Source organism: Eubalaena glacialis, chromosome 14 (assembly GCF_028564815.1).
Source record: "Eubalaena glacialis isolate mEubGla1 chromosome 14, mEubGla1.1.hap2.+ XY, whole genome shotgun sequence".
In the NCBI taxonomy this organism is placed as follows: Eukaryota; Metazoa; Chordata; class Mammalia; order Artiodactyla; family Balaenidae; genus Eubalaena; species Eubalaena glacialis.
The window spans coordinates 93696763-93715005 of record NC_083729.1 but is presented as its reverse complement, the minus strand read 5'-3'; the positions used below and the strand labels follow the sequence as shown (position 1 = coordinate 93715005).

The following is an 18243-nucleotide window of genomic DNA, read 5'->3' as shown; positions in this document are numbered from 1 at the left end:
GATGTTTAGTGGGGACAGAGGTTCAGTTTTACAAGATGGAAGTTCTGGAGACGGATGGTGGGGACAGTTGCACATTATGAACGTATTTAATACCACCGAATGGTGCTCTCAAAAATGGTTAATTTTACACTCCAGGTGGGTAGTGTCAGAATTGAATTAAACTGTAGGACAAACTGTAGTATAGGTAATGCTGTCAAAATCTTTTCACATCAAGTTCTCTTCACATTTACAATTACTTTCTTTGGATTTGATTTGATTTACAGAAGTGGATATTCTGGATTACAAGTTATAAATCATTTCAGACTTGATACATACTGCCAAATTATTTTCCTAACAAATTTTACAAATATACCCTCATACCAGCGATATAAGATAATTATGCTTTTAATAAGATCTGCTAATATTGTAGGCAACTGATAATATCTATTTTATTTCTTTGAAGAATCACTAATCACGCTGGAACACTTTTTGTACTTTTGTACATTAATTACATTTCCTCTTTTGTTTCTATTTTGTTATAGTATCTCTGTTCATGTTCTTTCCCCTACACATGTACTAGGGTTTTCATATTCTGATCAACGCATAATACTAATATTTTCTATGTTGCTTTTGTTGCAAGTGTTTTTCCCAGTCTGTTTTTTGTTTTTAATTTTCAGAAATTTAATTTATTCTTATTCAAATGTCTTTCCTTCTGTAATTTGTTCCTAAAACTTCTGAATTTAAAAAGTACTTCTCATTCTAGGACTTCCCTGGTTAGAATCCACCTGCTGGGGCTTCCCTGGTGGCGCAGTGGTTAAGAATCCGCCTGCCAACGCAGGAGACGCGTGTTCGAGCCCAGGTCCAGGAAGATCCCCCATGCCTTGGGCAGCTAAGCCCGTGCACCACAACTACTGAGCCCACGTGCCATAACTACTGAGCCTGTGCTCTAGAGCCCGCGAGCCACAACTACTGAGCCTGCACCCTGGAGCCCACGCGCCACAACTACTGAAGCCCACGCACCTAGAGCCCGTGCTCCGCAACGAGAAGCCACCGCAGTGAGAAGCCCGCGCACCGCAACGAAGAGCAGACCCAGCTCTCCTCAATTAGAGAAAAGCCCACGCGCAGCAACAAAGACCCAACGCAGCCAAAAATAAATTAATTAATTAAAAAAAATAAAAAAGTACTTCTCATTCTGAAAAATTTAATAAACATTTCTATTTTATTTTAGCATTTATCTGGCTGAATTTTATAAGTAACTATTATCCATCTGGAATTTCTTCTAATGTAATATAAGGCTATAAAGCTATAAACTGGTTTTTCCCCCCTAACTGCTAACAAATGATCTCACCATATGTGGGACATTAATTGAATAATTTGCCTCTTTCCCCCTGAAAACCTCATTATCACAGAGCTCGTGTGATGAGCTATGATGTGTAAACAGCCAACACGGCTCATGTCCCCCGCCCACCACATTCTTCCCTGCAGTAACCAGCTGTTATTCTTGCCCCTTTATTCCTCCAAAGAAAGAAACGTCAGGATAATTCTATCAATTTTACCAGAAGACTCCCACCTGGAATTTTGATTAATGGTATTGAAGCTATATATTAATATGGAAAACTGAAGAAGTTCACAAGAAAAAATGTTCATGTTTGATCCAGAAGATTTCACCCATTCACCTGGAAGCCTCCCTGGTGCAGAGCAGCATCTTCCCATGTCCGAGAACTGTTCCTGCACTAATCCCGAGGGAGAGAAGAAATACTGAAATACTGCACAGAATTACTGAAATTACATGGAGTTGAAATAAGCCTTCAAATCTATTTTAATGCTGACTGAAGGCATCTGTATTAGCATTTACTCACGTGTTATTATACGGCAACATTTAAAGAGCTCTACCTCACTAAGCCAAACCCCATACATACCAAATAAAACATACGACACCATTATTTATTCATTTGACAAGCACTTACTGAGTGCCTCCTGTGTCCTCTGCATTGTCACTTGGGCGTGGGATACACAGGTATCCCAAAAAAGCATCAGCAGCTTTTTGTGGGACAATGTTGCATTCTTACAATTTAAGCCCTTTAATCAAAATTTATCTAACAAATCCAACCTCAAATTTTGACTTTCATCCCATTTGTTTAGCTAATCTCTAGCAATGCTTCCTCCTGGGAGGCATGATTAACCCAGACTGCGCAAAACAAAGCTTCATTTCTAAAAAGTTCCCAAGCCCTGTATCCTTGGCTTTCCCATCACCCACTTAATCTCTGTCTGCTGCAGCCTTCACGTTCCAGAAACTATCACCACAACTTCCTTCATAGAAAGCATCTAAATGACCAAACGTATTATCAGAAAGAGATGTGGGTGTTTCTTTATTTTAAAAATCAAAAGGGCTCAAGCTGGGAAAACGCTTCTTTTAAGTCTGGTCTCACGGTCCTCAAATGACCTTTGTGGGAAAAAACAGACCTCTGAAATTTTGAGGAATCGCTAGAACTTTTTTGTCTTTTGTCAAATTCAATAGACAGCTATATAATAAAATTAAGCACTGCTTTCTAAACTTCACTGATGTCCTTTGTCATCACCAGTAACACTAGAGAGGGGAAAGCACCTGACAAAGGCTGGAAAGCCCAGGTCTAACACAGGGAAGCAAAAATCACGTAGCCTGCATACAACTGTGCGTAAGTACCCATGCTAACACATTCTGTTAAAAGCATGAAGAAACTGCCTTAAACAGACATCTGCAGATGCCTCCTGCTTTGTGCAAATCTGGCAAATGCCCAAGAGACAAAAAGTGCTCTCATTTCCTGATGCGAGTAAGCCAGCATTTAAAAAAAAAAAAAAAAAGACATTAAGTCCAGAACCACCATTAAATTATCTCAGACATTAGCCTGGCACCCACTTCAAAGTTACATCATTGTAATTCTGGTCTGTCTTATAAAACAGATAACCTAGTGTCCTACACATATATCTTTAAAAATTTTTTAAACATATTTTTTTCATCATCATCCTCAATCATGTAAATATATTCAATCACCCGAAACCGGCTAAGTGCTAACAGAACTTTCCAGATTCTAGTCGGAGCTGAAGCTCTTACTATCTTAGACTCATTTTTTTAAAAAAGTTATTTATTTTTGGCTGCGTTGGGTCTTCGTTGCTGCACGCGGGCTTTCTCTGGTTGCGGCGAGCGGGGGCTACTCTTTGTTGCGGTGCGTGGGCTTCTCATTGCGGTGGCTTCTCTTGTTGCGGAGCACGGGCTCTAGGCGCGCGGGCTTCAGCAGTTGTGGCACGGGGGTCAGTAGTTGTGGCTCACAGGCTCTAGAGTGCAGGCTCAGTAGTTGTGGCGCACGGGCTTAGCTGCTCCGCGGCATGTGGGATCTTCCCGGACCAGGGCTCGAACCCGTGTCCCCTGCATTGGCAGGCGGATTCCTAACCACTGCGCCACCAGGGAAGTCCCTTAGACTCATTTTTGAAAACAGAAAACTAGTCTCAGCCATGTTCACAAAGGATCCCTGGCTTTTACAGAAACATCACTACCCACACTCCAAAAACAAAGGCTGCTCGTTTGGTGGATGAATTACTCCACCTCAAGATTCTAATGAAGACTACGCTCTAATCCCTGACACGTGTCTCACGGTGACAAGATCTACACTGTGCTCCACAGAAAGAACAGTTCTGACGGCAATCCGTTAGGACCCAAGGGAATTGGGGTGTTCTAATGTGGGCAATGACCTTAAACTGTGATGTTTTGGACACCATTTTACCACACACTCTCCGAATGAGAAAATTTGAAAGTAGTGAACGAATATTTATTTTGTTGTAAAATTTCCCATTAGAATATCAGAAAGAGGCATTCAGCTCAAGCCTGAGGAGTCAGGCTCAATTTTAACCTATATTCAAACCTCTGAAGAATAAATCCAAGCTGGAAGGAAGGCATAAGCCAGACGCCAGAGGTCCCTTCTTTAATTATGTGCTCGTTACTGATTAGCAGGGGTCGTTTTTGTGTTTCTGCATCTGCCTCTGTGAGCCCAGGCCTGACAGCACGACCACCCTTGAGGGCGTCCAGGCACTCGAGGCCGCGGCTGGAGATCTCCCCATCACGTTCCAAGGATTCGAGAGAGACATCCTCGACTGACGTCACCGCATCCCGCCCCTCCCCCGCTGTCCTCCGGTGGAGACGGCAGGACGCCGGCAATTCCCACAGAAGCCCCGCCCGCAGGGCCACCGCCTGGCCGGGGTCAACCTCCTGGGCAGGCTCGGGGGCTCAGGAGCTCCTGGAGGAGCCCCATCCCCACCGAGGGCGCACGGCTCAGAGCACGGGTCGCGGCCCCAGCCGAGCCCTCGCGGCACGGGAGCACGAAGATCACAGGCACCACAACCACATGCTTGTCCGAGTGCAGGGCTCCCGTCCAGGCTCAGGGCGTGAGCGTGGGGCAGCAGCAGACACGGAGAGGGGCCTGGACCGAGTCACCTGACAGCGCGCATCATCCGTCACCTGGTTCCGCCGGGTTACCAAGTAGTCCCGGAGGAAGAGGAAGCTTCTCTTCTCAGAAGTGCAGCAGCTAAGACGGGAAATGCCCTCAACTGCAGCATCACAACATCAGCCGAACCCTAAGGAGTTAACCATCTAGGTGGGAAGTCCGCAAAACGCGGCCCCCAGGCCTGTGAGCTCGGAGTTGTCACATGTTCACCCGTGTTCAGGAAACCTCCACTCCACTTTCCTGACAACCAGCAGGGAGGGTGCGTGATGTGCAGGGCCCCGTTCATTCTGGATGTCTCACACGTGGAAACTGGTCTAACTCCGTGACCAGCACACGAGACCAGCACTATTCCCTTTACTCCGCACCCGAGGCAGAGGCGAGCCGGGCCACCCCCAGCGGGTGAGCGCGAAGCTGGGGTCTGAGCACAGGCTCTTTCCCATGGTAACATCCGATCACACAGCTCTTTTCATCCCGGTAACGTGGAGCTGGCAGGGGTACAGGAGCGCCAGTGGGCCGGTGCTCCAGCTGGAAAAACCAACATCCCTGGAATCAAGTCACCAGAATTCAAGCTCCAGCTCCTTCCTGGGTCAGCTTCCTACCCTGAGCGCATCTTTCAAATTCCCAAATCTCCGATTCTTCATGCGAAAGCAAGGATGTTCGTATTTATTCTTATTCGTCATTCACCTACTTACTGAGCATCTAAGAGGCGCCAGGCGTTGTCGCTAGATCCTGGGACACAGGCTGAATGGAGAAAAACCACCTCTGAAGGGAGTGGGGTGTAGGGTGGAGCTCTGGGGAGTCACCCCTCACAAGCGACGTGGCAGGTTTTATACCATCGGGGTCATGGTGCACGGGGTTGGCGGGGGGCTGGGCAGGGAGGAGGGGGAACAACAGGGCTGGACTGCCAAGGCCGCATGGAAAAGATCACTCCAGAAACGAACCCAGAGGACTGGGAACACCTCACAAGGCACAAAACGTTGGGAAACAGGATATGTAAAAACCTGAAGACACAAAAGAAAAAGGTGTGTCCTAATTTCAAACAGCTCTCAGAACACATTTCTCCCGGGCAACTGGGGGAAGGAACGGGCGGATGAATCACAAATGGGGCTGGAAAGGTAGGGACTGGGGACGAGACAAAAGGTTTCATAAACCCCAAAGCTCTGCACACACAGACGAAGTTCAGGACAGTCGTTACTAAGGTCCAAGTCATCACCAATGGTCAACATTCCCCCGTGATGCGAGGCTAGCACACACACAGCCCGGACAAGCTCAGACACAGGCTCCAAGACCAGTCCTGAGCTCTGCTCCAGAGGCACTGAGGTGCTTCATACCTTCCCACCCTTTCCACGCAAAATTTCAAATCCAAACAACTGCAGTTCTCAGCCAGACGGTCTGCATCTGGAGAAGCCAGCCTGTGTTTCTAACAGAAGCTTAGAGGAAGCTGAGATCTGCAGGGTCCTTATAAAGACCTTTCAGTCCCCCCTTCTGGAGATGTGAGGGTCCGACACCAAAAACACTGTGCCGCTTCCCTCTAACCTCCATAGTCTCTGATGAAAACCTGTTGTCTTTCCAATTCCTTCCCATAAACGAATAGTGTCATTTTCCTCTGGCTGCTTTCAAGGCTGGTTTTTGTTGTTGTTGTTTTAATATCTATCTCTTTATTTATCTGGCTACACTGGGTCTTAGTTGCGGCACGTGAGATCTTTAGCTGTGGCATGCGAACTCTTAGTTGCGGCATGTGGGATCTAGTTCCCTGACCAGGGATGGAACTCAGGCCCCCTGCATTGGGAGCGCAGAGTCTTAGCCACTGGACCCACCAGGGAAGTCCCTTTCAAGGTTTTTTTTTTTTTTTAAATGTCTTTAGTTTTTAGAAGCTTAATTATGATATGTCTTGGCCTGAATTTTCTTGGGTTTATCCTATTTGTGGTGTGTGCAGCCTCTTGAATCTGTAGGTTTACGTTTCTTGTCAATTTCAGGAACTCTTTAGCCATTATTTCCTCTGGGCCTTCTCCACCCCACGCTCTTCCTCCTCTGCTTTCAGAATTCCAAGGTCCCACAGGTCCCCAAGGCTTTGCTCTGTTTCCCAGTCTATTTTCTCTGCCGTGAGTGCGGGTGAGGCCACAGTTTTTTCTGGGTGTTTGGCTGAAGTCGAGCATTTACTGTCTAAACATTTTCCTTCTTGTTACACTGTCTTTCCTGGTCCCACAGAGAACAGTCTTCGTTGTGACATGTTTTCGGTCTGTACCTGCTGGCATTTCTAGATGGCCAGAGTCTGGGATAAGACGGGGATAAGAAGGTAAAAAGAAAAACCAGACAACTCATCACCCCATTGTTCATCAGGCTCCGTGGTCCCTGCCAGCTTGCCTTCTTCTCTCCACATTTCAGAACTTTTTTTTTTGGCTGCGTCATGCAGCCTGTGGGATCTTAGTTCCCCGACCAGGGATCAAACCCAGGCCCACGGCATTGAAAGCACCGAGTCTTAACCACTGGACTGCCAGGGAATTCCCCACATTTCAGAGTCTTACGCTTGTTTTATACATAATGTCCAGCGTTTATTGTGCTTAGTGGGAGGAATAGGAAAATGTCCGTCTGGTCCATACTCCCCAGCTTCTTAACAGTTTGAATGCTGGGAAAAAATCTAAAGGTTAATGCTTGGCGATGTGTGAAAATTCTATGAAATTCAAATTTCAGTGTCTGTAGTTAAAAGGTCATTGGAATGCAGCTGTGCCCATTTACTTACATGCTGTCTACAGCGGCTTTCACGCTACAACAGCACAGCTGAGCCGAGGTGACAGTATCTACCACGTGGCCCTTTAGAGATAAGGTCTGATCGAGGGCCCTGATCATCCACAGCTGCCGACATCATCGCCTCCTGACGGGAGGACCCACCGCCTTCCCTCACGCAGTCACGGGTGTGGGCACCCAGTCAGGCTTCTGGGCCGCAGCTTCCAAGGAGACGTGCAGGTCGAGGCCACGTTCACACCAACACTAAGACGGCAACTGCCTCTCTCACTCTCCTCTCACGGGTCACTGTGAAGTCTTCCAGAAGCTACGTGACATGAAGTATTACAAAAGAATGAAAGGCAGCTGTCTTCCATTAAGATATTGACGAGATCTGCCCAAAAAGTATTTTTAAAGCCACTCTTCTCTCTACGTCTAAAGTATTTTAAAGCCACTCCACTCTTCACTATTTTGTTTCTTTGGAAAATAATCACAAAATATTTATGTTAACATACAAAAGGTTGATTAAATTTCAAATACAGCAAATATCAAGAAGCTCTTCAGGGTCCTCAATAATTTTTAAGAGTGGAAAGTGGTCCTGAGACCAAGAAGTTTGAGAACTGCTTCTTTAGATCCAACAATCAATTTATACACTTTATAGGGAACAAAAAAGTTAAACTATGCCCAGAGGATGCGACCTGCCAAATCCAGACTGTAGGAAATTCTTCAAGACAAGGAACCCGTTTCTTCAACAAAAAAAATCACAAGAACAGGAAGGGGGAAGAAAAAAGATGGAAGGGGTACCTATATATTAAAAGAAACTGAAAGACTTACCAAGCTCTCAAAAGGTATGAACCTTATTTAGATCCCAATTCAGAAAAAACTATAAAGTGAATGTCTGAGATAAAACAAAAATTGAACACTAACTGGGTAGTTGATGATATACAGGAAATAGTACTAATCTTTTTCAGGTGGGATAATGATGTTGTAGTTATGTTTAAAAATCTTTTCTAGAAGAGTCCTTACCATTTAGGATCCCTATTAAAATCTCTAGGGACTTCCCTGGCGGTCCAGTGGTTAAGAATCCTTGCTTCCACTGCTGGGGGCGTGGGTTTGATCCCCAGTCGGGGAACTAAGATCCCACAGGCTGTGAGGCCAAAAAATAAAATAAAATAATAAAATCTCTAGGATACGACACAGGGCAGAGCACAGGGACAGGACTGGGCCTCGGTCACAGGTGAGGTCACGCCAGGCAGTGAGGACTGAAGCTAAGGTAGGACATGGGGACACATTATTCTACTTGTGTTTATGTCTGAACTCTCCATTAAAAAAAGTTTAGGGGCTTCCCTGGCGGTCCAGTGGTTAAGACTCCTCGCTGCCACTGCAGGGGGCACTGGTTCGATCCCTGGTCCGGGAACTAAGATCCCACGTGCTGCACAGCGCAGCCAAAAAATTTAAAAATTTTTTTAAATTAAAAATAAAAAAAGTTTAAAAGTACAGACTTCATGACATTCTTCCCCAGAAGCAGGGGATGAGGCTGGCCAATCTGTACTGGCACGAGCCCCACGCGGGGAGGTCTGCAGCCCACGTTTCGGGAGCAGCTCTCCCCGGTGCCTGACTCTCCCCCATGACGTGCCAAGTAAACCGGGCTCCCGGTTGAAGGCTGGCACGTCCCTACCTCCTGAGGGGCTCAAGAGACACTGCCTGGGGCCCATGTCTTACATAAATGACAGCAAAGCTATAATAACTGGTGACAAATGATCAGTTCCTCCTTTAATTTCGCAAAGACTTTTTAAACTTCTCCTCTGGTACCTGGACACAAATAACCCCCATACAAGACAGACAACGAGCTCCACACTGCATCGTAACTACACACACCCCGGCCGACAGCACAGGACAGACCTGCACTGAACTGGAACATCGGGCCCCAGATTTGTCAAGGTCACCACTACGTGCGCGGCACAGCCAGGAGCTCAAAATGAAAACACACACATACACACACACACACAAAGACACAAGATTTAAGTGAAGAACGTGATCTCACCTGATACGTTCTCTGCTGGGCCTCCAGAGTGAGATCCGGGACCCTCCAAGCTCAGAAAGAAGGACCATCCGGCAGTGAGATGATGTAGCTCCCTCGCGGCTGCCGTGCTCGGGGAGCAACTATTAACCACACGAAGAGGATGCCTTGAAAGCGAGAAGTGGGAGCCACAGCCTCGCCTGAACGGGAGGGGACACAGGGAAGAGACCTGGGGAGGCGGCACGGGGAGGGGACACAGCTCAGCACTGACCTCGGCTCATCTCACCCTGACCCTGTGACGCGGGGACTTCCCAACCGCCTGTGCTGTTTCCTCATCTGTAAAATGGGCATAAAAATCCTGCCTCAAAGTGCAGTCGTGTCAGATTTGTGAAACAGATGTTTAACTCCTTTAAAGTACTTGTGTCACCGCAGGTCATTAATAAAAGATGGTTACTACTAAGAAAGTTTCCAAAAGAGCGGCCTAGCCATGAAATGAAATAATCTAAACAGGGATGACATCATTTGAACTTCTTCCCAGTGGTCCGTGGATGCTGGGTCTCTGCCTGCAGAGTTAAGTTAAACCACATGTGAAGGCCATCTCGTCTTACCCCAAGTTCTGAGAGTTTATTCAAGCACTGTCACAGGCACTCAGAAGAGCTGGCTCTGGACTCTTCAATTCACTAATGAATGAAGGAATAAAAGAAGAAATAAAGCTCATTTAAATCCCGTTTGTTTTTCCTTGGACGTCTAACAAACATGATGAAGACGTTCCTTTACTTCCAGAGCCTACAATTTGGCAGAGAAGATTAGATATCTATACGTGTAACTATAATATAAAACAGAAGTTGATAACTTCCCGAAAAGAAGCCAAAGTGCTTTGGGAGGAAAGACACAAGCTCTGAGCCCTGAGTCCCCAGCACACAACCTCAGTCTACGTTGCAGGAACTCAGTATCCGGGGGCCAGAGGCAATCCTGCCCCGACTGCAGACAAGACACAGGAGAGGAAGGTTTTCCAGCCCAAGAGAGCCACGTGGACAGAGGCCCTGCGATGGGAGAGCACCGGATGTTTTCAGAACCAAGGGGCCTGTGACCCGCTGGAAGGTGACAAACAGCCTGAACTCCAGGCGCGGGAGTTTGGCCCTTATTTGACAGGCAATCGGGAGTCTTCTCAACATTCTGAAAAGAGGGGGGACATGACCGACGTGATGCTTTAGGAGACTCTGGAACCGACATGAATGACAACAAACTGAAAGATTCTCATGAGCTGGGACCACGTCTCATCCGCCTGGGAATCTCCGCGGCCGCACCCACCTGGCACCTGAGAACCACATGCCGCATCCACCACGTCGAGAAGGAGAAGGACCCACCAACGGCCCAGTGTCACCACCAGCTGTGCCCACACGCCCCCCCAGGCGGGCCCTGTGCTGCACGGCAACACGCTCGGCCTCAGGAGTCGAAACAGACACACGAAACACGACACGAGGACCACCACTCTCCCCGTGAGAAATACCTCACGGTCTGTCTAAGCGGATGGTCAGACCTGTCCCCTAACAGATGCACCAGCAGAGGAGCCCGCCAACAGGAAGGCCTCTCGGGCTGGCCCTGTGGGGACAGCGCACGGGATGGAGAGGAGACCCAGGCCTCCGGGGACGAAGAACCACCATCACCAGCACGAGGGCCTCAGAACCCCAAGTCCCCAAGGACGCGCTTCACAAAAGGAATCCACTTCAAAGAGGTTGACATCGGGACCTTTGTGATACACTAGCTCTGGGGCAACATCTAATACTTCATCCAGACGTTTCCACAATTACCATGTTCATGGGGCTCAGATAGATCAGACAAGGTCTCACCTGGGCGTCTGCAGCCTATGGGGATGTCCCAGGGTCAGGACCGCAGGTAAAACCGGGGAAATCCGAGTGAGATCGAGGGACTGCGTGACCGTCGATACTGTGGCTTGGATCGCGCATCACAATTTTGCAAAATGTTACCAATGGGGAAACAGGGTAAAGGATACACTGGATCTTTCTGAATTCTTTCTTACTGCTGCATGGGGCCCTACGTGACCTCAGGTGAGCTACGTCGCTCCTGCGTGTCCCAGCCCAAGCTCACCCTCCACCCTCCGCTCCCCTCCCCTCCCACAGGATGCACTGGCCACGGCCAGCTGTGTCTGCAGCTCCTAACCCACACACAGAGTGTCCCTGTGGACGCATCAAGGCAAAAAGTATGCCCCGACGTGAAAAGAATGCAGGAACGTGACCCCCTCTCCCGTGAGCTCCTGCATGCAAACATCTGATGAGATGAAACGAGAGATGAGTGGCCGTCGCACAAGGGGTAAAACCACAGCTGCTGGAGGGTCCATGGAACGTGGCAGTGGGCACCCCAGCTCTCGCTTCTCAAGTATGTTAAAATTAAAGTGTTTGGAAGACAACCTGGCCACGGACCAGCGTGTAATGTAGACGACATTTCTGTAGGCAGGAAACCACAGCTTAAAGCACAATTAACGAGAAATGTAAAATCGACCAGCAGTTTGAGATGCTTTACCTTCTATTTAAGTGCAGCCCTAGTTGAGAACGTGACCTACGCTGAGGTTTATTTACATGATCTTCTGAGGAACAGACACAAGATTACTGAAAACAGAGGCTCCTGGGGTAAAGCTCTGTGCTTCCATCACCGGCCTGGATCTGCCTTCCCCACTGCAGGCCCCCGGACCCTGAGGGCAGGAAGGTCCCCTCGGGGAGGAAAGGGAAGGCCACTCACTGCACCCACATCCAGCAGGAGAAAGAGCGTCCAGGAGTGGTTCAGGGTCACCCCAAAGGAAAGGGGGGACGATGAATAGTCAAGACAGCGGTCCTGACAGTCCTAGGCCCGCAGGGCACACGGCAATCAGAACTGAGGCATCTTTCCTACTACCAAGTTTTCATTAGTTTCCTTAAACCAAGAGCTCAATTTCCTCAGCGCACAAACAGGGACAGAGCACTGAAGACCTACGAAGACCCTCACTGCCAGGACACCATCCCTCTTCATAATACGCTGGCATCGTGCCCGGAAAAATCCTTCAGGGCAAAAGTTGCTTTTCCCCTAGTGGTTCTTCAAGTCCCACTAAAACTCCCTCCAACTAGAAAGCACTCACTACAACAAGCATTTGACACACATTTCTAAGAAAACTCTTTGTAGATATTCCTTTTTAAATATTCCAAATATCTGCATTTCCCTCATGATTTCAGACTATGTTAACAGTGGTTCTCAAAGGGTGGTCTCGAAACCCTGGAGGGTCCCCAGACCTTTTCAAGAAGCCTGGGGATGAAAACTGTTTTCATAATAATGCTAAGAAGCTCCCGGAAGATGCCGAGCCCTCCGCATGGTGCTGGCACTTTCAATGATGGTGCAAAGGCAGCCGTGGGCCCAATGCCAGCCCCCAGCACCAATCAAGGCAGGGGCAGCTAGCGGTGATGGGACCCAGCGCCTCACCCCCAGGCACCTGCAGGGAAGGACGCCCCTTTCCCTTCTCAGTGCCCCTGATGAAAGCGGTGTTGTCCCAGCCACTCTGGGAAAGTCTATGCTCCTGAGAAAGCTAAACGTGGAATCACCACGCACCCAGCCACTGCTCTCTTGGACAGTTATTCCAGAGAAAGGGACGCTTATGTTGACACCAGAAACCTGTCCACAAACGTCCATATGTCCTTATTGTTAATAGCCAAAACCGGAAACAGCCCAAATGTCCTTCATTTGTCCCTCATTTGACAGTTAAGCTGTCCTATATACACCCACCCTGAGGAGGACTACTAAGCCGTAAAGGGAGAAACTACAATACACACAGCAGCCTGGACGAGTCTCCAGGGAATTAAGCTGACTTGTTTAAAAGGCAATCCCCAAAGGTTAAGAACGGTATGATTCCACTCATACAGTACTTCTGAAATAACAAAATTTTAGAGATGCTGAATGGATGCGTGGTTTAATGAGCAGGCGAAGGAGAACACAGAGGAAAATGGAATAGGAGGGACCCTCGGGGTGAGGGCACTAGCCGTCCTCGAGCTGGACCTCGGTGGGTACACACACCCACACTCGTGATAAAATTACACACCACACACACGACTACAGGTAAAACTGGGGAAATCTGAATGAGATTAATGGACTGTATGACCATCAGTATTGTGGCTGAGACTGTGCACTACAATTCTGCAAAATGTTATCAATGGGGGAAACTGGGTAAAGGATACACTGAATCTTTCTATACTATTTCTTACAACTGCATGTGAATCTACAGTTCTCTCAATAAAAGTTTCTATTAAAAAACGTACACCCATGTTCATAGCAGCGTTATTCACAATAGCCAAAAGGTGGAAACAACCCAAATGTCCATTGAAGGATGAACGAATAAACAAATGAATGGTATAAACAAACAATGGAATATTATTCAGCCTTAAAAAGAAAGGAAGTTCTGACACAGGCTACAACATGGATGAACCTTGAGGACACTATATTGAGTGAAATAAGCCAGTCACAAAAAGGCAAAGACTGGATGATTCTACTTATATGAGGAACGTGGAATAGTCTAAATCAGAGACAGAAAATACAACAGGGGTGACCAGGGGCTGGAGGGAGAGGGGAATGGGAAGTTGTTTAATGGACAGAGTTTCAGTTTTGCAAGAAAAAAGAGCTCTGGAGATGGACAGATGCCAGCGATGGCCACACAACATTATGAATGTGCTTAATACCACACAAAAAAGTAAGGGATTGTGAAGGGAAAGTTCAGGATGGGAATGGGATGGGATCAGGAGATGATCAAGGCTCTTAAAAGGAAATGGTTATACTCTTAATTCATACTGTATCCACTGTATGGTCATTCTTTATATCTTACATATACTTTAAATTTTGTATTGATTGAATTTTCAATAATTTTTTTTAAAAACAAAAAAATGTCCTTGATGAAGCAATACAAATTACTGTTATTAAATCTCGAACTTTGACCTTGTATTCTGTTTCTTGTGATGAACAAAGCACTTGGGCTGCATACCACAGTTAAAAGGATTGTCTGCAGGGAAAGCAAGAGTGTGATCCAGTGCCGGCTGAATTAGATGCTTTTTTTCATGGTCTACCATTTTTACCAGAAAGAATAACAAACCATGGTTTTTAGACTTGCACTTGGCAGACATTTCTTGAAACTCAACAAAGTGAGTCTGTTACTTTGAAGAACTGTTACTTTGAAGAAAACAATTGACAAGAGTTTCCTATCAATAATAAAAATCAAGCTTTCAACTGAAAATTAGAATGTTTGAAAACTTGTATCCACCACCTGGAGCTTGACAGCTTCTCAAACTTAGAGAGTTTCTGAGGAGATCAGCGGTGATATTAAGAAATGTTATTTAGTGATACTGTATAAAGAGATGTGTCAACATTTGGAAGAGCTGCCTAACTCAGTGAATCAACATTTTCCAAATGAGGGTGATGTTACAACGGGGCACGAGCCCCTTCCAACTGCAGGGCAGACGGTGAATTTTAATGTCATGGAGAGTGAAAACCTCCTTGTAAGGCTTCAGACTCCACATCAAACTAATCTTTAAGAAACATTAAGCTTGTCTAGTTTTGGAGTAATAACGAAAAATACCGCAACTACGTGAAAAGCTATTAAAGTACTACTGCTCCCTTTTCCAACCACACGTCTGGTTAGGAGTAGATTTTCTTCAGACTTCAACCAAAACGGACCGCAATGGACTTAAAGCAGAGCAGGCAGGAAAATGCATACATTTAGGAGATGTGCAAAATGTAAGAGCAGGGCTCTCTCTCTCGTCGCACTAATTTTTTGTTTAGGAAAATGCTATTTTCATAAAGCATGCATTATGTACGTTGAGATCACAGACTTATTTTACGTTTAATGAATGAGTCAATGTCCTTTAAAGTCTCAGTTTCGTTTCTAATTCGGTAAATCTCGAGCCCTGAGACGTCCCGGCCCTCACGGACGCCTCTCGCAACACGAGCCGGGCTGCGAGCGCCGGGCGGGCGGAGCGCCGGGCCGGGACGCGGTCCACTCGGGCCGCCGGCTCTGCAGGCCTGTCCGCCAGCGCACGGGGAGGGGCCGGCAGCGCCGCCAACGTGGCTCCGGCTCCGGCTGCGGGTTCACGGCCGCCGCGGCCTTACCTGTTGGTCATTCCTGCCGCCACGCCCAGCATCTCCGGCGGCCACGCGAACCCGCACCGCGTACCCGCGCCGCTCCAGCCGCTCCCGCCGCTCCCGCCGCTGCCGCCGCTCCTCCTCGCTGAGCGGACTGGCAGGAAGGGACGGGGGCGGGGAGGGGCGGAGGCCACGCCCACCTAGGCTCGGCCCCGCCCAGCAGGCCCCACCCCCACCCCCCCACTCCCGGAACCGCCCGCCCGGATGTCGGCCCCGCCTCCAGCTAGGCCCCGCCCGCGTCGGCCCCGCTCCCGGAACTGCCCAGCCTCCAGCCCCGGTCCCCGAAACCGTCCGCTCGGAGGTCGACCCCGCCTCCAGATAGGCCTCGTCCCCTGGACCGCCCCATGTCGGCCCCGCCCCGATGTCGGCCCCGCCCCGCCTTGGCTCTGCCCTCGCCTTCAGGCCGCCCCGCCCCGCGCGCCGAGGCCCCGCCCTAGCGGAGGCGGACTCTGTCCACGGGCTTGAGGGCCCGGCCCGGTCGGGGTGCGGGGCAGGGTCGCCCTCCGTCCTGCTCCGCTGTCCCCGCACCTGAATCCCGCGGGCGGGGGGTGGGGGTGGGGGTGGGCGGTGTTGGTGCTGATGTGAAGTCAGCTCCGCTCGGACCCGGTGCGCGCTGTGGGGCCGCTGCCGGAGCTGCAGCAGCGCTGAAGACCCCGTTTACGGACGGTTCTCGCGGAGCGTTCCGGGGAACCCGGTGAGCCCCGACGGGTGGCGGCTGCTCCTTACGGAGGACTGCAGCGAGGGTGGGCGGCGTGCGGCAGCGGAACAGAACTGGCCACACGCTTGTACAGGGAGGGCCAATGCAGTTTGTTTTTAAGAGTAACTGAGGAAGTTTGTTTAACCAGGACATTAATTAAATAAATCACGGTTTCTACACATAATACTACACAGTTGTTAAAAAAATAAGAATAGCCAACAAGCACACGAAAAGACGCTCAACATCACTGGTCATCAGGGAAATGCAAACACGCGCAGGGTGTTGTGTTGGTTGAGAAACTGGGGCCCTGGTGCACTGCGGGTCGGAATGTACACTGGTGCAGCCACTGTGGAGAACAGTACGGAGGGTCCTCAGAAAACTAAAAAGAGAGTTGCCATATGATCCAGCAATCCCACTTCTGGGTAGTCATCCAAAAGAGTTGAAAGCAGGGGCTAGAGGAGATACTTGTACACCAGCATTATTCACAAATGCCAAAGGTGGAAACAGGTCCATGGATGGAGAAATGGGTAAACAAAATGTGGTCCATCCATACAATGAATATTATTCAGCCTTACAAAGGAAGGAAAAGGAAGGAAATTCTACAACACGGATGAAACTTGAGGACATTGTGCTGAGTGAAATAAGTCAGACAAAAAAGGACAAATACTGTGTGATTCCACTTATATGAGGTCCCCAGAGGAGTCACACTCATAGAGACAGAAAGTAGATGGTGGGGGCCAGAGGCTGGGGGAGGTGGAAGTAAGGAGTTTTGATTAACAGGTACACTTTCAGTTTTGCAAGATGAAAAAGCTCTGGGACTTCCCTGGTGGCACAGTGGTTAAGGATCCACCTGCCAATGCAGGGGACACGGGTTCGAGCCCTGGTCCTGGAAGATCCCGCCTCCCGTGGAGCAACTAAGCCCATGAGCCACAACTACTGAGCCCACACGCTGCAACTACTGAAGCCCGCGCCCCTAGAGCCCGTGCTCCGCAACAAAGAGAAGCCACTGCAATGAGAAGCCTGCGCATCGCAACCAAGAGTAGCCCTCGCTTGCCGCAACTAGAGAAAGCCCGCGCGCAGCAACGAACACCCAACGCAGCCAAAAACAAATAAATAAATTTTTTAAAAAAAGATGAAAAAGCTCTGAAGGTTGGTTGTACAACAATGCGAATATACTTGACGCTACTGAACTGCACACTTAAAAATGTTTAAGGTCAATTTTATGTTATGTATATATTACCACAGTTTAAAAAAAATAAGGCAGATGATTTGTAGTAATAAAGAATGACCTCTGCAATATATTTTAAGTAAGGAAATAATGAAAGGGAGAAAAGTTTGTTTAGTATGCTGCCGTTTGAGGGAAGAGAAAAGGGAGACACGACCCACAGGCACACACACACACACACACACACACACACTCACCACTTGTATATTCAGAAATATCTGGAAATATTAGCTATGCAAGAAACTAGTAACAGAAGTTGAATCTGTAGAGGGTCTAGGGATTAGAAAGAGGGGAGAACATGCACACAAAATATATTTCCTTAATGGAATATTATAAATTCATTAAAAATTCAAGTTATAAGACAGTAGTAATTTGAGAAAATATGCAGTGTGGTTAATTGTATGGGATAAGTTAAAATTTTATATACAGTGTGTGATTTACAACTGGTTAAAAACGCTTAAATATCAACAGTAGTTCTGATTTGTTTGGAGAACAGTCTATGTGATGTTTTCCTACATTTCTTTGTTTTCCAGAAAAGAATATGTATTAATTTTTAAAGAAAAAAATATTTAGAGACTTGTACTTGTCTTGATATCTCATCTCCCAACAAATTTCATCTCCCACTTCTTTTCGAATAAAGAGTTGGGGTTGTTTGGATATATATTCCAAATGTTCCCAAAAGTAAGAGATTAATTTTCATATCAGTTGCTTTGCTTAATTGTTGTTGTGGTTATATTTTATAAAGCAGGTTTCTTTTCATGGTAGCTTGCTTCCAACATACTGTAGTTTGTGATCTATTAATCTTGCTGTCACTTCAGGACACTTGGCTAAAAACTGGCTACCTCTGGGTCTCTAATTGGTGGTTTTAAAGCAGTAGTGCATTTCATCATAGTTATCCTGTCTGTGGATGGTTATCTGGGTGAGCTGCTTCCCGTGGTTGACCAATGCCTGTCACAAA

At 47.7% G+C, this 18243-nt stretch overlaps 1 protein-coding gene across 1 annotated transcript in view; it reads right to left on the bottom strand.

Moving 5' to 3' along the window:
* The window catches only part of LIMS1 (LIM zinc finger domain containing 1), a 103003-nt gene extending 87545 nt beyond the window's left edge, over positions 1–15458 (bottom strand). Inside the window, exon 1 of the mRNA XM_061210508.1 lies at positions 15331–15458. Coding sequence (XP_061066491.1) covers positions 15331–15362 — 32 coding nt within the window. The 5' untranslated portion in view covers positions 15363–15458. The remainder of the gene's footprint in view (positions 1–15330) is intronic.
* Between the last annotated feature and the right edge of the window lie 2785 nt (positions 15459–18243).